The 17,674-nt window shown below is 49.6% G+C and overlaps 1 protein-coding gene across 6 annotated transcripts in view; it reads right to left on the reverse strand.

Moving 5' to 3' along the window:
* Positions 1-17,674, reverse strand: part of HNF1B (HNF1 homeobox B) — a 55,162-nt gene that overhangs the window by 28,091 nt on the left and 9,397 nt on the right. For 3 of the 6 annotated variants that reach the window (XR_003133551.3, XM_025440070.2, XM_025440069.3), the window contains exons 3-4: positions 16,868-17,132; positions 14,685-14,920 (exon numbers count right to left, since the gene is read on the reverse strand). Coding sequence is in view for 5 of the 6 variants with exons in the window: in XM_025440070.2 (XP_025295855.1) it covers positions 14,685-14,920; positions 16,868-17,132 (501 nt within the window). In the remaining variant the exon portion in view is untranslated. The remainder of the gene's footprint in view (positions 1-14,684; positions 14,921-16,867; positions 17,133-17,674) is intronic. The other 3 variants (XM_025440074.3, XM_025440072.2, XM_025440071.2) reach the window with 1 other exon arrangement.

Consider the following 17,674-nt stretch of genomic DNA (forward strand, 5'->3'; position numbering starts at 1 on the left):
GACTGTGAATATTTACTGAAAGAAGGAATGAGCCTGCAGCTGCTTTGAGCATCCAAGCTCTAGAGCAACGGATCATCCCTTCTGGAAGAAGGAGAAAATACAGCCAGCCCTGCAGCAACTGGTATTAAGTGTAGATCTGTTCTAAATCTATTGATACATTATGGAATAATCTGAGCATACCATGAACTTCACATTTGAGGAATTCATAAACTTGCACCCAGCTGAGCAGAGTCACACAGGAAAACATTAAACACACTAGTGTGCATGCACGTGTGCACACGTACACATACTCTTCAAGCATCTACCAGCTATCAGCTACCATCAGTTCCCTGCATGTGCTATATGCCATGTCCATCCACATCTGGAGTTATAGCTTTCCCTCCAATTTCCAACAGTCCTCCGCCCTACTTCATGTTAACTCACAAGCTGTAGCCCTTTGGACATCTGCTTCCGCAGGCAAACTTCAGGACTTGTTCAAGGTAAAATGCCGTATTTATTATTGTATGACATTTATGCATTTCCTAACTATTTAACAGGTATATAACTCTGCTAATGTTTTTATTAGATTCTTATCTTTTTAAAGGGTGTCACTGAAGAAGTTTTGAGTAGGGTGCCTTTAACCCCATTTTTCCCCCATAAACCCCATGGTTTTTATTGCGTGACTTTACAGAGCATGGTGGTTTTTATGATGTAAATGTCAGGTTCTATAGAACTGACTGTGCACCTGTGTTCAAAAGACAGACACAACTGCCATGCAGGAGGACCCAGGAGAGGACCTGCTAACCACAGGGATTTTTCAGAAACTTGTTCTTCTGGGGCTGAGAACTACAACTCTCTTAGCACTTCTAAAAACAGCCAGAATTCCACAATTCCAGAAGTCAATCAGCATCTGGACATTTGAAACTAATATTCTCTCTCTTTCTCTTTCTGTCTCTCTGTCTTGATGATTCTGGGCCAGTCAACTTCTGGGTCTTGTTTTTTTTTTTTTTTTTTTTTAAGATTTATTTATTTATCTATTCATGAGCAACACAGAGAGAGAGAGAGGCAGAGACACAGGCAGAGGGAGAAGCAGGCTCCATGCAGGGAGCCCGACATGGGACTCGATCCTGGGTCTCCAGGACCATGCCCTGGGCTGAAGGTGGCACTAAACTGCTGAGCCACCTGGGCTGCCCTGGGTCTTGGTATTTTTATCTACAAGATGGGCATATGGATCTTCCTTCCTTGGAAGCCAGAATGATGAACGAATAAGGTTAGAGAAGCACCGGGTTTTCCAGGAAGAGAAAAAGCTAGGCAAATAGTAGAGCAATGTCAGCCAGGAGAGCATGACCAGAGTCACTCTTTTTATATAGTAAGTGGGAAGAGGGAGGTGTTGCCTCCTCGGCAGCATGAGGCTCAGCTTGGCCCCATGTGGCCTTAGGCTCTGAAGCCAGGGGGTCCTTTTTACTGGGGTCTGTGAGTTGCACCCAGAATCTGGTGGGATGCCTTTCACCCTTGACATTTCAAAGCCAATCTCCCATCCCTGATAATGCAGGAATGTTCCTCCGGCTGATGGACCTCTGCCAGCACGAATGAGCGTCCCAGCCACCAACAGAGTAAACATTACTCAACTAGCCAGAGCTCTGGCACACACATTCTTCCCCTGTGTTTCTAACCTCATGCAGAGCACAGCCCAACCCTGTTGGGTCTAGAAACTGGGAATTTAAGCCCAGGCATGAGGGAGCGTGTGAAGGAGAAAAGGAAACAACTCTGTCCATCAATTATGGGCAGACAGACCTGTCTTTCCGACGATGCCAAAACACAGGGCCAGGGAGGGGACCAGGAGGAATTAGGTCAGTCCTGATGGACCCTATCGTAATGCATTCTCTGAAACCCACTGCCCCTTTTCCCATAGAGGAGTCACTTTCTTTCTTTTTTTTTTTTTATTTTTAAAACAGATTTTTATTTATTCATTCATGAAAGACACACACACACACACACACACACACACACACACACACAGAGGCAGAGACACAGGCAGAGGGAGAAGCAGGCTCCATGCAGGGAGCCCGACACAGGACTCGATCCCGGATCTCCAGGATCATGCCCCAGGCTGAAGGCAGGTGCTAACCCGCTGAGCCACCCAGGGATCCCCAGGAGTCGCTTTCTTGAGGAAAGAGGCAGAGATACAAATGATTCAGTCTAGGAAACTTCTAAGACACTCATCTGGGATAAAAGAATGTGTACCCTTCCCTGGCTTGCAACTGGGAACCCAGAACCAAAAGCTTTAAATGAAGGAGATGGCACTGCTACCTCAGCATCCTCATCGGTGACACGGGACCACTGCCAGGCCTTAGATTGCCTCCTCTCTGGGGATAAAGATTAATGTTTGCAAAGAGTTTAGGAGATTAAAAATCTGAAAGCCTGAGAGGAAAAAGCTGATGCAAGATGAAAGCAGTTTAAACACTGGGCCGGTTTCAATTCCACATTGCTTTCTACCTGAGGTGACTTAGTGAGAAGGCCAGTTCATAAGAGGAGAAACACAGACAGGCCTGTGGGGACGGTAAACATTCTTGAGCTCAAGGAGTAAAAGTTGAGTGATACTTAAGGGAAGCCCACAAACTGGTTTTCTTATAAAAATCAAAGCAAATGTAGCCAAGAGAAGAAGAGGGAAAAAAAAGTCATCTTCCATCAAAAGCATCTTGGCTGGGAAACAGAAGCTAACATGCACAAGGTGCCTGAGAAAATCACACATGTGTGGAGGTAGAAGGGCAAGAGAAACTCTGCCTTTCCTCCCTACAAGGTCCGCCCCAGCCACCACGCCTGGTCCTTACCCGAGAGCCAGTCTCTACAGGCAAACATCAGATGATTTGCAATGAGCACTTCAGCCAGGGAGGCCGCGGCTACATGTGAAAGAACCCAGGCTGGCACTTGAGAACTTGAGAAGTCCTCACCTCTGCGAGTGCTTTACACGATTTGCTCTCTGTGTGTCATGGAAAGCCCATTTGACAGAATGGAAAACTGAGGTTCGAAGAGGAAGAGGTTATTCTTACTACCTCTTGCTAAGGGTCTCCTACAAGCCAGTAGTATTCCAAAGCTGATCCTTCTTTCTCTTCCCCAGAAGCCCCAAACCGATTCCAGGTATGTTGAACCTCCATTGTGACCCACTGATGGTTTGAAATGATTTTACTTGTTGCTTGGCTCTGTGTCTCACTGGACTATAATCCCAATGAGGGCAGGACCTCTCCTGCCTTCTCCACTGTGTCCTCAGCGCCTCCCACAGAGCCTCACCCATTTATTTTTATTTATTTATCTATTTTATTTTTGGGATGCCTGGGTGGCTCAGCAGTGGTGCATCTGCCTTTGACTTAGGGTGTGATCCCAGGGTCCGGGATCAAGTGCCACATCAGGCTCCTGCAGAGAGCCTGCTTCTCCCTCTGCCTATGTCTCTGCCTCTTTCTCTGACTCTCATGAATAAATAAATAAAATCTTTAAAAAGAAAAACTAATTAAAAAAATAAAGATTTATTTTTATTTGAGAGAGAGAGAGAGAGAGAATGGTGGGGAGGGGCAGAGGGAGAGGGAAAAGTAGGCTCCCCACTGAGCAGGGAGCCTGACACAGGGCTCAATCCCAGGACCTTACAATCATGACCTGAGCCCAAGGCAGACGCTTAACTGACTGAGCCCCCCAGGTACCCTGAACCTAGCTCATGTAGGCACTCCGTAAATACCGATGGGATGAGCAGCTGATGAACAAATGACCTACACTTTCAACTCTGACTGGACTCCACACTATCAGTCTGTTGAGCAGAGCGGTGGAGAAGTGGCAGTGGTGTATACATGTCTCCTCTAGGTCTCCTGGCTTTGCTGAGGTTAGTGGGAGGCCAGCCTCTTAAGGAAGGGAGAAGGAGAAAGAGTAAAACGTTATCAAGGTAGAAACTAGCACTGACACTTTGGGCGACTTGGTGTTTGCAGGCCCGAGGTGGGTGCAGGGCAGGGTATTACAGATGAAGCAGCAGGGGTCTTGGGCAGCACTTTACCTGGTGTAAAATGGGTCCCTGTGGGGAGCCTATGCCTTCCTGACTTCTGAAGCCTAAGCAGAACACCCATTTCCAAAGGTGCTTTAAGGGGGATAGGAATGGGTGCTTCCACGAGCACAGGCTGACCAATTCTAAAGGTTTGGGGCTGTGGGTGGGAGCCCCAAATTTAGACTCACCCTGTTGGATCCCAGTTTGGGGCTCATCGGGTCGACTTTGGGGAAGGATTAATTAATGGGAATTTACCATGGCAACATGAGTCACTTAAATGCCTTTTTCCCTAAAGGAAGTTGAAGGAAACCCAAGAAGGGTTAATGGCGGGCATCGTTAGGCCTAAAGGCTTTAGGGACAGACGGAGCCCGGCCACGGTCTGGCTCCTGGGGTCTCTTTTCTCAGAGGCAGCCTTTGCGAGGTGGGGTAATGTGGCTGCAACAAAGGCCCCTGGGCTTGGCTGGCAAGGAGAATGATGATGCTTCTAGTGGGTCTGGGCAACGGGGGAAGGCTATAAAGCCATCAGCAGACTGAGCCACTGGGTGTCCACACAAAAGTAAGGTTCTAAACACAGACATCTGTATTGTGACTGAAGGGCTCATAAAATTGCCTTAGAAAGGAGAGGTTTTCCACTGCGACCTATTCATAAGCAGGGCCCTGCTGGGAAGTGACACCCAGGGAGAAGATCCTTTGAGGCCTGGCAAGCATCAGAGCTGCCTTGTTATGGGCGTTTGCCTGGCCAGACCCCAGCCTCTTCATCGCTGTCGCTGGGGCAGCTCTGGCAGCAGCCTCATCACTATCCCCATCATCATGACAGATAGCCATGGGTCATCAGCTCATGGATGCTGGTCCCAGGCAGCACCAGGTGCCAGGCACTGAGGCTTTGGAGGTTGGATGGTTCCTGGCTTCCACTGAACAGCTGCACTAGCAAAGTGCTCAGGGAGCACTACCAGAGGACAGTGGCTGCTTAGAGCCATCTCACCAAATGACTCCGATCTGCAAAAAGTCCTTTTCTAGACCTCAGGTGACTCAACAGAAACTCAGGAAGAGCCATTCTCACTCTTTTCTTGCCCAAGGGATGCTGGCAGGAGATTATAAGAACTAATCTTGTAGAACATTCAGCTAACTAGTAGAACTAAATTAAACCAGTAGACTAGGGGATCCCTGGGTGGCGCAGCAGTTTGGCGCCTGTCTTTGGCCTAGGGCGCGATCCTGGAGACCCGGGATCGAATCCCACATCAGGCTCCCGGTGCATGGAGCCTGCTTCTCCCTCTGCCTGTGTCTCTGCCTCTGTGTGTGTGTGTGTGTGACTATCATAAATAAATAAAAATTAAAAAAAAAAAAACCAGTAGACTAGATGAAGCTAGTAAACGAAACTACTAGAAACTAAACCAGAACATTAAGGGAGAATGGATAATATTACGCTCTTTGAAAACTTCCTGGTAGCGTTTAACATTGGAGGTTGTGTGTATGTGCACTGCCGTGTTATTTTGGTTAAGCAGCCTCAATGAAGGCAGAGCAGGATGATAGTATGTCCAGAAAAGGGAACATATGCTTTAAATAATAACATATACTATGTTATGTAAAATGAAACAAATTCCCTGCTCAGTTTAACTCTAAAACTGAATGGCAGATTATAAAACAGCAGATTTGTGCATTAAGCTTTTGGACAAGAAGCCGTCTATAATAGATCTCATCAGTGCTCAGATCCATGGGACGTCTACCATGTGCCAGGCGCCAGCTGTGCGACTGGAGACAGTGTGGTGAAGAAAGCGTTTGGGCTTAGATATTGGTACAGCCTGGAATTCCACCATTCAGAATGCATACACAGTTCTAGAGACTTGAGGAACTACTTTCCTCACAGAGAGAACCGACTTACTTGGTTTCTCTTTCTTTGCCACTTAGGGATGCAAACCCTAGACTTCACTTGGCAGTAGGATTCTCCAGAAGGGGGCGGTGGCTTGTTCTGTTTCCATTTGTAAACCATCTTGAGATAAATTAAGCAGCTATTTTGTGCCCACTGTGCAAATCGACGTTACACGAATGGGAGATGTCATTCAGAGGTTTACTGAGCAAGAACTTACTGGGCTTTATCACCAACCTGGTCCAATAGGTGCTGACCAGGAAGAGGCTCCCTGCAGTGGTCAGGGCCAGAAGGCCTGGGCATGCAAGCTGCCACTCAAAGGCCCTGAAAGTGTTAACCTCTAGCAGCGATAGGTGTCTCATTTACACCCATTATAAATCTGTTTATTGTGACTGGCCCCACCCAATCTGCTGGTGCTGTAAAGCTCTAATGGTCCCTAATAAAGGTGGAAGGATTGTAACAGCACACAGTTCCTGAAGTGGGGAAGGAGCGATGAGAGAGACAGATGATGAACTTAACAATAAGATATCACAATGGCCAACCTCCCTCTGCTACTTCAAGCAGCAGAGTCCCAGGCCCCAAGACTTGCTACTACACACAATCTCCAAATAATAACCTGGCAGAGCTGAAAGGTCCAATGCCCTCATTTGCCAGAATCCCTGAGAAGTTAAGTGATTGGCCCAAGGTCACCTCTGCTCGTTCCCGGCTCTGATTTCCTGAAGCTGAGTCCAGAGCCCTTCCCTCAGCTGCCTTACCTCTCCTGGTTCAGCAGAGGGCCATCGGGATAATCATCAACCCCTGTAGGACCCTCCTGTTCCATCTAGCCTAGTGGTAGCTAGCCCTGGCCGTACCTCCAAATCTCTTAGGGACTTGTTGTAAGTTCCTGGGCCTGACCCCACCCCCCCATGCCAGGTTTTGATTCTAAAAAAGTGTGGGTAGGGGAGACACAGGTGTTTTTAATGCGTTCCCTAGATGCCTTTTATGTGGCCTAAGAAGGAGAGGTGAGAAACACAGGTCTTGCCAATTCTTGGATTTCATGGTTTCTGATGTCTCAAATGAGAAGCAGAATTCCTATAAAGGGAAACTTCCAGGGTGAAACTGCAAGCCACACCCCCGTTAAGAACCCAGGGAAACCCAAAGCCCTTCCTCCCTCTCAAGGCTCTGAGGGCTCCTGAGCCAATGCCTCAAGACCTTCCTTGTCAGGCACTGTGCTTTGGCATTGGGCCAGTGACCATACTTCAGCCTCTTGACAGCCCTCAGGAGATAGGTATTATGATCCCTATTTCATAGATGAAGACATTGAGGTTCAAAGAGACTAACCACCGGATGGTAAAAGAACCACAGATTAAGCCCTAGCCTGTCTGGGGTGCTACCCCCCAGATACACCCTTCTGAGCATGGTCCAGGTACGGGGTTACTTATAACCAGCTTGCCTCAGGAGATGCAGACTTCCCTCTGGAGAGTCATTAAACCCTAAAAGATATCTGCATGGTGTTCCTCCAACCTGGGAAGGACACGACTATGGGTCCTAAGAAAGTTGGTTCTTGACTTCCTGAAAGCAGTAGAGATGGTTGGTTGACACCTACATGGCTAAACCCATACAGTTGTGCCTTTGTGGGGCTGCTGCAGCCAGAGCAGAGGGCAACAGGAAGAGGTGTAAGGTGGACGGAGGCTCACAGGTTGAGGGAAGTAGCTTCCAGGAAATCAGCCCTTGGAGCTTCTGAGGTTTTCCCACATTCATCGCAGGGGTTGTGCTCACCCTCCCCTTCCTACTGCTCTTTTTGCTTGAGGTTTGGGGGAGCTTCCCTCCTAAGAACAAAGGCCATTAAGCCTCTCAGATTGGGCTTACACCAAGAATGGGCCACACCCCCCTCTAATTGGCAGGTTCCCAGGGCTAATTACTAACAAGCAGGGTGCTCACGCCTCCTTAAATTAAAGGTGAAAAATGCCCTCCAGGAAATTCAGGGTCATCTTATGAACCTGACCTCCTGCTACATGGTCATGAGCCCCCGCCCCTCCCCACAATTCTTGGCACTTCCCCGCTCTCACCATTTAGTGCATTTGCACTAAATGCCTAGAGTACTGGATATGGCACTGGAAATGTGTTATGCATGTCACAGGGCAGGCCTCGCTGGAAGAATGACAAAGGGCCTTACACTCAATATGCTACCAGAAGCCAGCCTTAGTCTGCTGCAAACACCAAGATGAGTATCCATTGGAAACGCTCAAATTCTCTAAAAGTCAGCATTGAAAGAAAGCTCCAAGAGGAATGGAGGGGAAAGGGGGGGGGAAAGCCCCCCAAATAAGGCTCTGTAAGGAATGGTAATAGCTATCATCTGTGAGCACCTGCTATATCCAGGGCGCTTTACATACATTATCTCATTTAATCCTTGTAGCACCTGCATGAGTTGGTGTCCCCATTTTACAAATTGAGAAACTGGGGCTTAGTGATCCCAGAGATTTGCCCAGGGTCACACAGCTAGTGAGTGGCCAGTTGAGGCTGGAATAGTGGTCTGCCTGCACAGCTATGATTTTGTTGCTATGCCCACTGGATTCATGAAAGCATTTCCCCAGATGATCTTCAGTGTGTCTTACATGTCATGGTTATTGATGGTCAGGCGTCTATGGAACAGCCTGGGCATTGGGATTCTTAGAAGCTCCCTAGTTGATTCTAAAGTGTGCCAAGGTTTGGGAACCGTTATCTTAGAGTGAGGGGTCAGCAAACTGTGGCCCACAGGCCAAAGCAGCCTGTTTTTGTAGGACCCATTAGCTCAGCTTGGTTTTTACATTTTTTAATGCTTGGGGGAAAAAAGACTATTTTGTGATGTTTGAAAATTATTGGAAATTCAAATTTCAGTCCCATAAATAAGGTTTTACCGGAAGACAGCGACATTCACTCATTTACATATGGTCCATGGCTGCTTTTATTCTACAAAGGCAGAGTCAAGTAGGAAAAAGAAGACTCTATGGCCTAAAAAGCCTAAGATATTTACTACCTGGCTCTTTACAGAAGTTTGCTAACCCCAATAACAACAGTTTCCATGACCACTAGGATGATAACCACAACCGCAATGCTTCATTTGATGTTATTTTGGGGCTGTTTCATTCATATAGATATATCTTCCCCATTTGTGCTTGTACTTCTCCTTGAAAAGTGGGTAGAGGCAAAATGCCAGATCTTGTGCCTTCCCATCAAGAAGTTCACTTCGAAAACCCTTGCACAGATTTTGGGCGCTCTCCTCACCTTTGGTACTTAATTCCCTCCAAGTTCCTGTCAGTTCCCATCAAACCTGCAACAAACAGGGGCACCTGGGTGGCCCAGCTGGTTAAGCATCTGCCTTTGGCTCAGCTCATGATCTGAGTCTTGGGGTCAAGCCTCGAGCCTCAGCCTCACATAGGGCTCCCTGCTCAGCAGGGAGTCTGCTTCTCCCTCTCCCTCTGCCTGCTGCTCCTCCTGCTTGTGCTCTCTCTCATTCAAATAAATAAAATCTTAAAAAAAAAAAAAAAAAAAACCTTCAACAAACAGATTCCAAGGGCACTTCTTCAGGAACCTGCTGGCTGGGGCTCTGTGCTTGCAGGCAGCTTCCTTCCTCCTCAGAGCTGACTGGAGGCAACAAGGAGTCCTTGAATCATCTAAGGGTCCTTCAGGGGGATTAGGCATGGCCAACGGGGCTGCCTAGAGCGATAGCACTCCAGTATCTCCTGGCCCTTTTGTGCAGAGCCTCTGAGCCCCACCAGCCAGGTTTCTTTGTATGCAGACCAGGGTTGGTCCACTATCAGGAGGAGGTTGCCAGCAGAATCCTCTGAAGGCTGGGCCTCTTAATCTCATTAATATCCTGATTGTCTTCCTCAATCTAGTGGCAGCCGATAGGGTGGTACCATAAGATAAAATGACCTTCAAATTTAGCAGATAAAATAAATGGCTGTCAGATAAAGTCCTTAGGAAGGGGAACACTGGAGCCCGGTATAAGGCTGAACTCCAAGCCAGTACAAAAGCATTTCCGAAAATACCAGATGTTTCAAGGCAGGACTTGTTTCTTTTCTAAACTGAAATAATCTGCTACTTAGGGACAATAGGGTTTATTTACTATGGGGACCTTTGCCGTGGAGATGAATATTTTTACAGCCGCCCTCATAAACCCCCGCCCCTCGTCTGCGGCCCAGGGAGGGGGCGGAGCTCCAGAGGTGAGCTGAGGTGCCTTTGCTGTCTCTGAAGCCCCATTAAGTTGTTAAGGCATTTAGTGCCCCAGACAGTGCCGACTGCAAGGGCAGTTCAAATCCCTGCCCAGATGGGGATGGGGTCGTGAAAGAGGAGGCTTGAATTTCTCTCCTGGGCAGGGTGCAGAAGCTTCCTTGGTCAGGGGCAACAGTTGGTGGGGGGGAAGGGGGGAGGGGAAGCAGTAAACTAGCCAGACTTCGAGACCCCCATCCTTGGCCTTTTTGTCATTCAGAGGGGAGCAATAAGAATGTGGCAGAAGAAGGGATTGTGGGGGTATTGTGTGTCTGTGTTGGTTTCCATGCCTGCAATGTTCTTAGCATCTGCCTAAAGCAGAGAGATGGTCAGCATGTGACAGTTCAAAACCTGTCTCTGCCACCTACTAACTACATGAACTTGGGCAAATCATGTGCATTCTAAATCTCTCCCCTTCCTTGATCGTAGAGTGGGGGTACAGGGACACAGGTTTCTACCCTTACAAAGTTGCCATGAGGATTACATAAGATGATGTATGTGGGTTGCTCAGCCCAGGGCCTGGGACTTGGGAAATACTGAATCTACACTGGACGTTATAGTTATTCATGCGTAGCTCTGACGCTTCCATGGGGCACCTTGGAGACATCCTGGGGGTCCTCCAGATTTCAGCATCAGGGAAAACAGCAGGAACCACACAGATATCCTGGCCCAGAGTTTGGTTTGTCTATAACCCTGGCTTAGATTCTTGTGGGTGACTTGGAAGGACATGTGAAAGGGGCCAAGGGGGACATGGGCGGCAGGATTCTCTGGGTTTCAAGCTCTGGTCTGTCAGGGCAATCAAATCCACTGGGCTTGGAGAGGGGGGAATAGAGTTTGAAGAGAAGCAGAAGTAAGCAGCCATAGAAATAAATGTCCCCACTTAAGGAGGCTGTAGGTCAGGGTAGCCAAAGATTCTTCTGGAAGGGCTTCCTCTCACCTCTATGCCTCTCATTCTTTCCGGAACAATGAGCCTCAATCTCTTCCTCAAAAGATGATACGAGAGTGAGGACACTATGTGTGGGGTGGGTGAAGGCTGATGAAGACCTGCTGCCCCTCCCTGGCTGGCACAGGGTGGCTAGGTGAGTTTGCGGCAGACCGGAGTAAAGGGTAGGGTGAGCAAGGCCGCGTGGCTCACGCGGCTGGATCCCGAGGCTTGGGCCAAGGCTACCCCCACTTCCATTCCACGCCAACTTCCTTCTTCTCCTCCCTGGGCCAATCAATACAAGCACCTGTCTCCAACCAGTCTCCTTCCTCGCCATAGCCCTGCTCTCTGACCTTTTGGGGGCCTTTCTCTTGATTCCGCTCCAGAATGGAGGTAGGGGCCATCACTCCGGGTGGACTCAATGGCCTGAGAATGGGCTGTCATGGGGCCTATAACCAGGGACAGCTCCTGCTGGCCAGAGCTGGAATGGGGGGGTGGCGCAGATAAAGGCCTTCCAGGCTGAAGATAAATGGCTGCCTGCAGCCTGCTACAGTAACTTCAGGCCCCCAAGAAGAGCAAACAAAGGGTGCCCCTGTGACACTCACTGGAAAGATGAAGGCCCATCAGCGGCAGCCAGGCTGGTTCAAAGCCCCAACTTAATTGTCAATTAAGCATGCATAAGGGAGACAAAGCCATGACAACCCCGGGCTGCATGCTGGTGTGTGATTGTAAAGCCGGGAGGGGCAGCGCTGAAAACAGCTGATTCTGCTGACGGTGTGTTTGTAGGACGCCTTGTAACCAATCAGCCGCTGACAGAGGCAAAGTGTTCCTCCTGCCACTCCTATTGTGCCGGACATTCCAGCGCCAGGGTCACACTGTGGTCACTGTGGGCGAGTGGGCCACAACGCCCCGAGAGTGGCTGGGAGAGAAGGGGCTCGTTAGAGACGGGATGCTCTCCTCTCCAGGAAGAAGGTTCAAGGGAAAGATTTGTCTCTAAGGTGACTCTGGTCCTCCAGGCTCAGAGGCTGTGTGCGGAGCGGAGGGAGTGTGAGGGAACGGGCCTGGGTACTCGTTTCCCCGACTTAGCCTTAGAGGGTGCTGGTGCCAATGCTGACTCTGGGTATTGCACTCTCCTTGGCCATCACAGAGCTCTTTTTGTTTTCTGCATCCAGGTACATCTTGGGCTTGGCTAGAGACCGTATCTTGGTCGCAGGACCCATGATAGAAGTGCACCATCCCGAGTGTGGGGCTCCAGCCTGCTGTCTGCCTAGCCCTGGGTGCATTCCCTAGGAGCCCACCTGGGGGCCTGAGAGGGGACAACAGTCACTCCTCCCAGCACCCTGCACCCCAGGGCCCAGGCCAGTCCTGGGCCCGGGGAATATGTCATCACCTCTTGGGGATAATGCCCCAGGGTGTGAAAGTTAGAAGGAAATAGATTTCTGCTGCCTTTCTTTCTGCTGCTGCTCGTAATAACGAGAGCAATAATAATAGTCGTCACAGCTTATTGGGAAAGATGGTGTTTACACATTCTCTCATTTAATCCTCACGTGGGCCTGATGAGGTAGGTCCTGTTGCTTTGTTTTACAGACGGGAAAGCCAGACCGGGAGAAGCGTTGTGACTGGGTCATGCTGTAGTTACAGCGATCAACCTGGCTGGCTAGGTGCAGGATTCAAAGCCGAGTCTGGAGAATCCACTCTCCGGATGGGGACAAGGACTATCTTGATGAGCCCCGAGTAGAAATTCAGGCAGAGGGGAAGGCAGCCACTGAACATATGCAGTGTCCCATAATTATTGCTCCATAAATTCGAGTCTCTACAAAGACCCATGAAGCCCCAGAAGACAGCCTTGGGCCCTAGATGGTCCTGGGCCCTCCGTGCCAGCACGATGTCTTCCCAAGGAGACAAGAAGCTCCTGTGGGCTCGGACACAAAAGCATCCATGCTGCACTGAGCGGGGGTCAGCAGGCCTGAGTTCTAGCCACATCAGCCACCATCACTGTTACCTTTGGCAAGTCATTGCTTCTTTTGGGCCTCAGTTTCCTTCTTTGAAGCTCCTCCCAGTTCCTAGCATTCCATGAGTTTTAAAATCATGGAATGGACCCCTGAAAACTCACTTCAAGGGGGCCATGCCTTCCCAGACTCCGATCAGATGGCTCTCAAGCTGTATTTTGCACCCACTCGCTCAGTTTCCACTACCTGCCTCTGCTCCTCCAGCCCCTCTGTGGGTCTCCTGTCGGTATACAGAAGGCCTGTGCTAACGACCCCGTGGTGACCTCACCACAACCCCAGCTTGTCAGAAAGCTGCCTGGTCTTTGTTTGGCTTACAGGCTCCCTGACTTTGGTGTGGAGATCACAGGTCCCAGCACAATAGCCATTGTCTTCTCAATAATGCCCCTTGCCCCAGCCACGCCCCCCCGCAGCTCCAGATCCAGCTCCGTGGATCACCGCGGGCGGCAAGTGCCCCAGTCCTGCTCTGAACCGTTCACCACTGCCTTCAGAACCCTGTTTTGAATTTCCAAGAAGAAACGGAGTTATTCTGCCAACAGGCTAGTGATTGTTGGGGGCTTCTCTGCCTCTCAAGAATAACCTGAACTTTCTCCCCATGTGGCTGAGCCCTTCCCTTCTGTGGGAGTGGGATCCAGCCCTGACCCATGCTTCATGCTGGACAGTTTCAGACTCCCAGAGACCCTGAAAGCAGTCACGCTGTGGGAACACAGTGTGGAACAAATGCTCAGCCTGGGTCCCCCAATAATTAGGCCAGCTTCCGACCTCAGGCCTCTCCCGGCAGAAGAGCAACCAGCAGGCAAGGAGGGCAACAGGCTTCGGAACCCTGAGTTGCAAATGGGACTTGGTTCTCCTTTTGCGAGCCCTTCCCCAGAGCAGGTGGGAGACCATGCCATACTCCTACACGGGCACCAAGCCAGCCTCAACAAGCATACCCATTCTGGGAAGCCAGCTTTCCAGAAAGGGCAAAGCCCTGGGGGGAGAAGTGCTCACCCTCAGACTATGCCCGATGCACTACTCAGCATCTAGGGGTGTTTTCCCACAGTGAAGATGTAGGCTTCCATCCTGACAAGCCCACACCCCACAGCAGAGACACCTAATCCAGGCTGGGGCCCAGCACACAGTAGCACACCATAGGTACTCGATCAGTTTTGGCCAGCTCATCACCGCAAAGATTTTAAGTGACTGACTTCTAACTCTGGAAGAGCACTGAAGCCAACAAGCAAAGACTGTCAATAGAGTGGCCCTTCCCCAGAGACCTCTGGGCTCTTCCTGCTGAGGCTGGACAGAGCCGTGGGGTGGGTTGTGGGTGGGGTGGAGGTGACCCCTCTGCCTGCAGTTTGGACCTGGCATGTTAATAAGGCAACCTCTCCGTCTAAACTGACAATTGCACTGACTTGCTGAGTCAGCAGCCACACAGGGAGAAGAGAGGCAACTAGAGAAGCCTGGGGAGAGAGGCTCCCTGAAAGCTGAGCAAGGACTCAGAGGAAATGTGACCACGACCACACACTATTTTCACCAGAACATTCTGGCAATAGGAGGGGGCCATCCCTAGCACCATCCCACCATTTCCCCCTCTGAAAAATCCTGACCCAGATGAGCCCTGTGGGGAGAAACAGGATGGTCGGGTTGCCGAGGCAGTGGGGCCTGGGCCGGGCTTACCTGACAGTTTATTTGGAGGAGAGGTGCTGGGCTGGTGGTGGGGAGAGCCATGGGAGAGCAGGGGGTTCAGATTGTGCGTCTGGTTGGAGCTGTAGGCATCCATGGCCAGCTTCTGCCGGAATGCCTCCTCCTTCCTGCGGTTTGCAAACCAGTTGTAGACACGGACCTCAGTGACCAGGTTGGAGCCCAGGCCGTGGGCTTTGGAAGGGGAGACACCTCGCTGCAAACACTCTGCCCTGAGGATGGACAGGGGGGAGAGGGTGAGTGAGGGTGGCCAGGGGGAGGCTTGCTGGTGTTTGGCCCCAGACACACAATCTCAGTGGTGTTGCTCAGGAGGGCAAAGAGGCCAAGGACAGAGTTGGGGCCTGGGGAAAAGCCTGTCCTGAGAGAAGTCTCGCCTAGTAGTTCCCTGATGACATGGCTGGAGTGAGGGGCCAAACACAAGGGCCACACGGGCTCTATGGCCCCAGTAGTGAGGGGCTGAGGCCTCTGGTGTGGCTCCTGACAAGAAGAGAGCAGTCAAGAGGCAGGTAATGCAGAGAGAAGGTCCAGACTGGGCTTCTTGACACCTTATGTTGCTATTAATCTCTTCTCAACCTACAAAAGGTGAAGTTCTTCACTAGCTCTGTCTGAATCCCTTCAGAGGGACTTCTGGTTGTTTGGGGTTTGGATACCCCCCAAAAGGGTGCCAGGGAAACCACATTCCTTATCTGTGCCACAGGAATCCTCTTCAGAGGACAGGCTGGGTGAGGTGAAAGGAAGATACACAGAGGTATCTTCATTGCTGGTAAAACCCCAGTGTCAGGTGTGAGAGGGACTCAGACACCACTGGGAGCTGGGGGGCTTCTCATTAGCAATGGGACAGAGCACAGCTTGGGGACTCTGTGACATGTCCTTTCCTGGCCTCACCTCCCTAGCCAACATCTATCTATCTATCTATCTATCTATCTATCTATCTATCTATCTATCTATGTATCATCTCCAATATCCTTCTGTTGTCAGAGCCAATCTAGCCCAGAGATGGACAGATAGCCCATAGGTCTTGGCCAGAGACTTTTTATTTTTTTGTTTATTTATTTTCTGAGGGTGAGGGGCGGCACATGCATGTGTACAAGCCTTCCCACAAGCAAAGCAGGAGGGGCAGAGGAGTGGGAGAGTGAGAACCTCAAGCAGGCTCCACACCCAGCAAGGAGCCTGACATGGGTCTCGATCTCATGACCCTGAGCCAAAATTAAGAGGTGGACGCTTAACTCCCTGAGCACCCCCAGGCACCTCCTTTGCTTTATTTTTTTTTAAGATCAGGCTTTGCAACAAGTCAAAGACAATGCTGGAGCCAGGGAAGACGGCAGGAATGAAGAGGGGAAAAAAAGATATCTGAAGGATTTCTAATACTTTTCTTTAAAATTACATATAGTTGTTCAGATACTAAAAGAACAATAAGCAGTGTGAGCAGAATGGATTGGATAGATCTGACCAGTTCTTTTCTGTCAAGTTTCCTTTTGGATCAATGGTTGTACAATGATTGGTCAAAGCCAGAGCCAGTCTATGACCAAGGGACGGTTTCTTCCTGGTCTACACGGAAGTCAAACATATGATGCTATTTCCACTGGCATCATATTTTAAATCAGGCTTCTCCAAAGTATCTTGCCTTCAATAACAGTTCATAGTATAAGTATCCCCCCAGAAAAAAAGATTCCATGCCTAACAATCAATAAAGCTAAGAAAGTTTCTAGACTCTAGGTCTCCTCAGAGTCTTTAATATGCTAATATACGTCATGACTCTCCAAGAGGAAGCATGCACCTGGTATTTCTCAAACTTATTTGTTAATAATTTGAAGTCAGGGGCAGCCCAGGTGGCTCAGCGGTTTAGCGCCGCCTTCAGCCCAGGGCCTGATCCTGGACACCCGGGATCGAGTTCCGTGTCGGGCTCCCTGCATGAAGCCTGTTTCTCCCTCTGCCTGTGTCTCTGCCTCTCTCTCTGTGTATGTCTCTCATGAATAAATAAATAAAATCTTTAAAAAAAAAAAAACTTGATGTCAGGGTGCCATAGAACACACTTTGGGAAACCCTGCTGTAGCCACACTTAGCTGGATAACCAGTACGTCAGTATCCCTGGATTGAAGGGATGGATTTCAGGTCCATGTGCTTGCCCACCTGCTCAAGTGAGCTTCTGGTGGTGTTACCTGTTGCACTCCTCCACTAAGGCCTCCCTCTCTTCCTTGCTGGGGTTCTTTTGCCGGTCGTAGGCCTGGTACAAGATTTGCTGGGATGCGGGCCCCCATTTGAACCGGTTGCGACGCATCTTCTTGTTGGCGGGCTCAGAGCAGGCGTCATCGGACTGCCCAGGCCCCTGGCTCTGTTGACTGAACTCTGGAAAGAGAAACAGCAGCTGATCCTGACTGCTTTTGTCTGTCATATTTCCAGAACTCTGGACTGTCTGGTTGAATTCTGAAAAGAGAAAGGAGTAGATTTGATAGGGTCTGTAGCCTTCACTTGGCAGACAGACAGACAGACAGACAGACAAAAACACCGTTATTCCCCTCCCCTAAGTTTTGCCATCGGCAGTTGTTGTATGTGTGTGCGAGTACAGAGGGGGAAAGCCCACCACAGGTCCCCTCACTGCCCACCTCAGTTTGCTCCACCAAAGCCAACCCTTTTCTCTGTTTGAAGGAGCTCAAATGTGGCCAACCATTGTTTTAGTGGCAACGTGTTTTCGTTGGCTCACTGGCCCTCAGACATGAAGCAACCCTCTGGAATCCTGAACTCTTGCATTTTGGTGTCCAAGAGGATGAGCTCAACCATGTCTTGGGTCTAGAGGTAAAGGCTCAAAGGTAAATTTTCACTTAGACAAAATATTTAGAGACTAAAATAGGCTCTCCCCACTTCCCCTCTCTCCTCATGTATCCTAGGTATCTACATTATGATGTTATGTTCTTAGAAACACCCAAGACCCAAAACCTGTTCACTATTACTTTGAAATAAATATAAGT

This window comes from Canis lupus, chromosome 9 (genome assembly GCF_003254725.2).
Source record: "Canis lupus dingo isolate Sandy chromosome 9, ASM325472v2, whole genome shotgun sequence".
Classification (NCBI taxonomy): domain Eukaryota; kingdom Metazoa; phylum Chordata; class Mammalia; order Carnivora; family Canidae; genus Canis; species Canis lupus.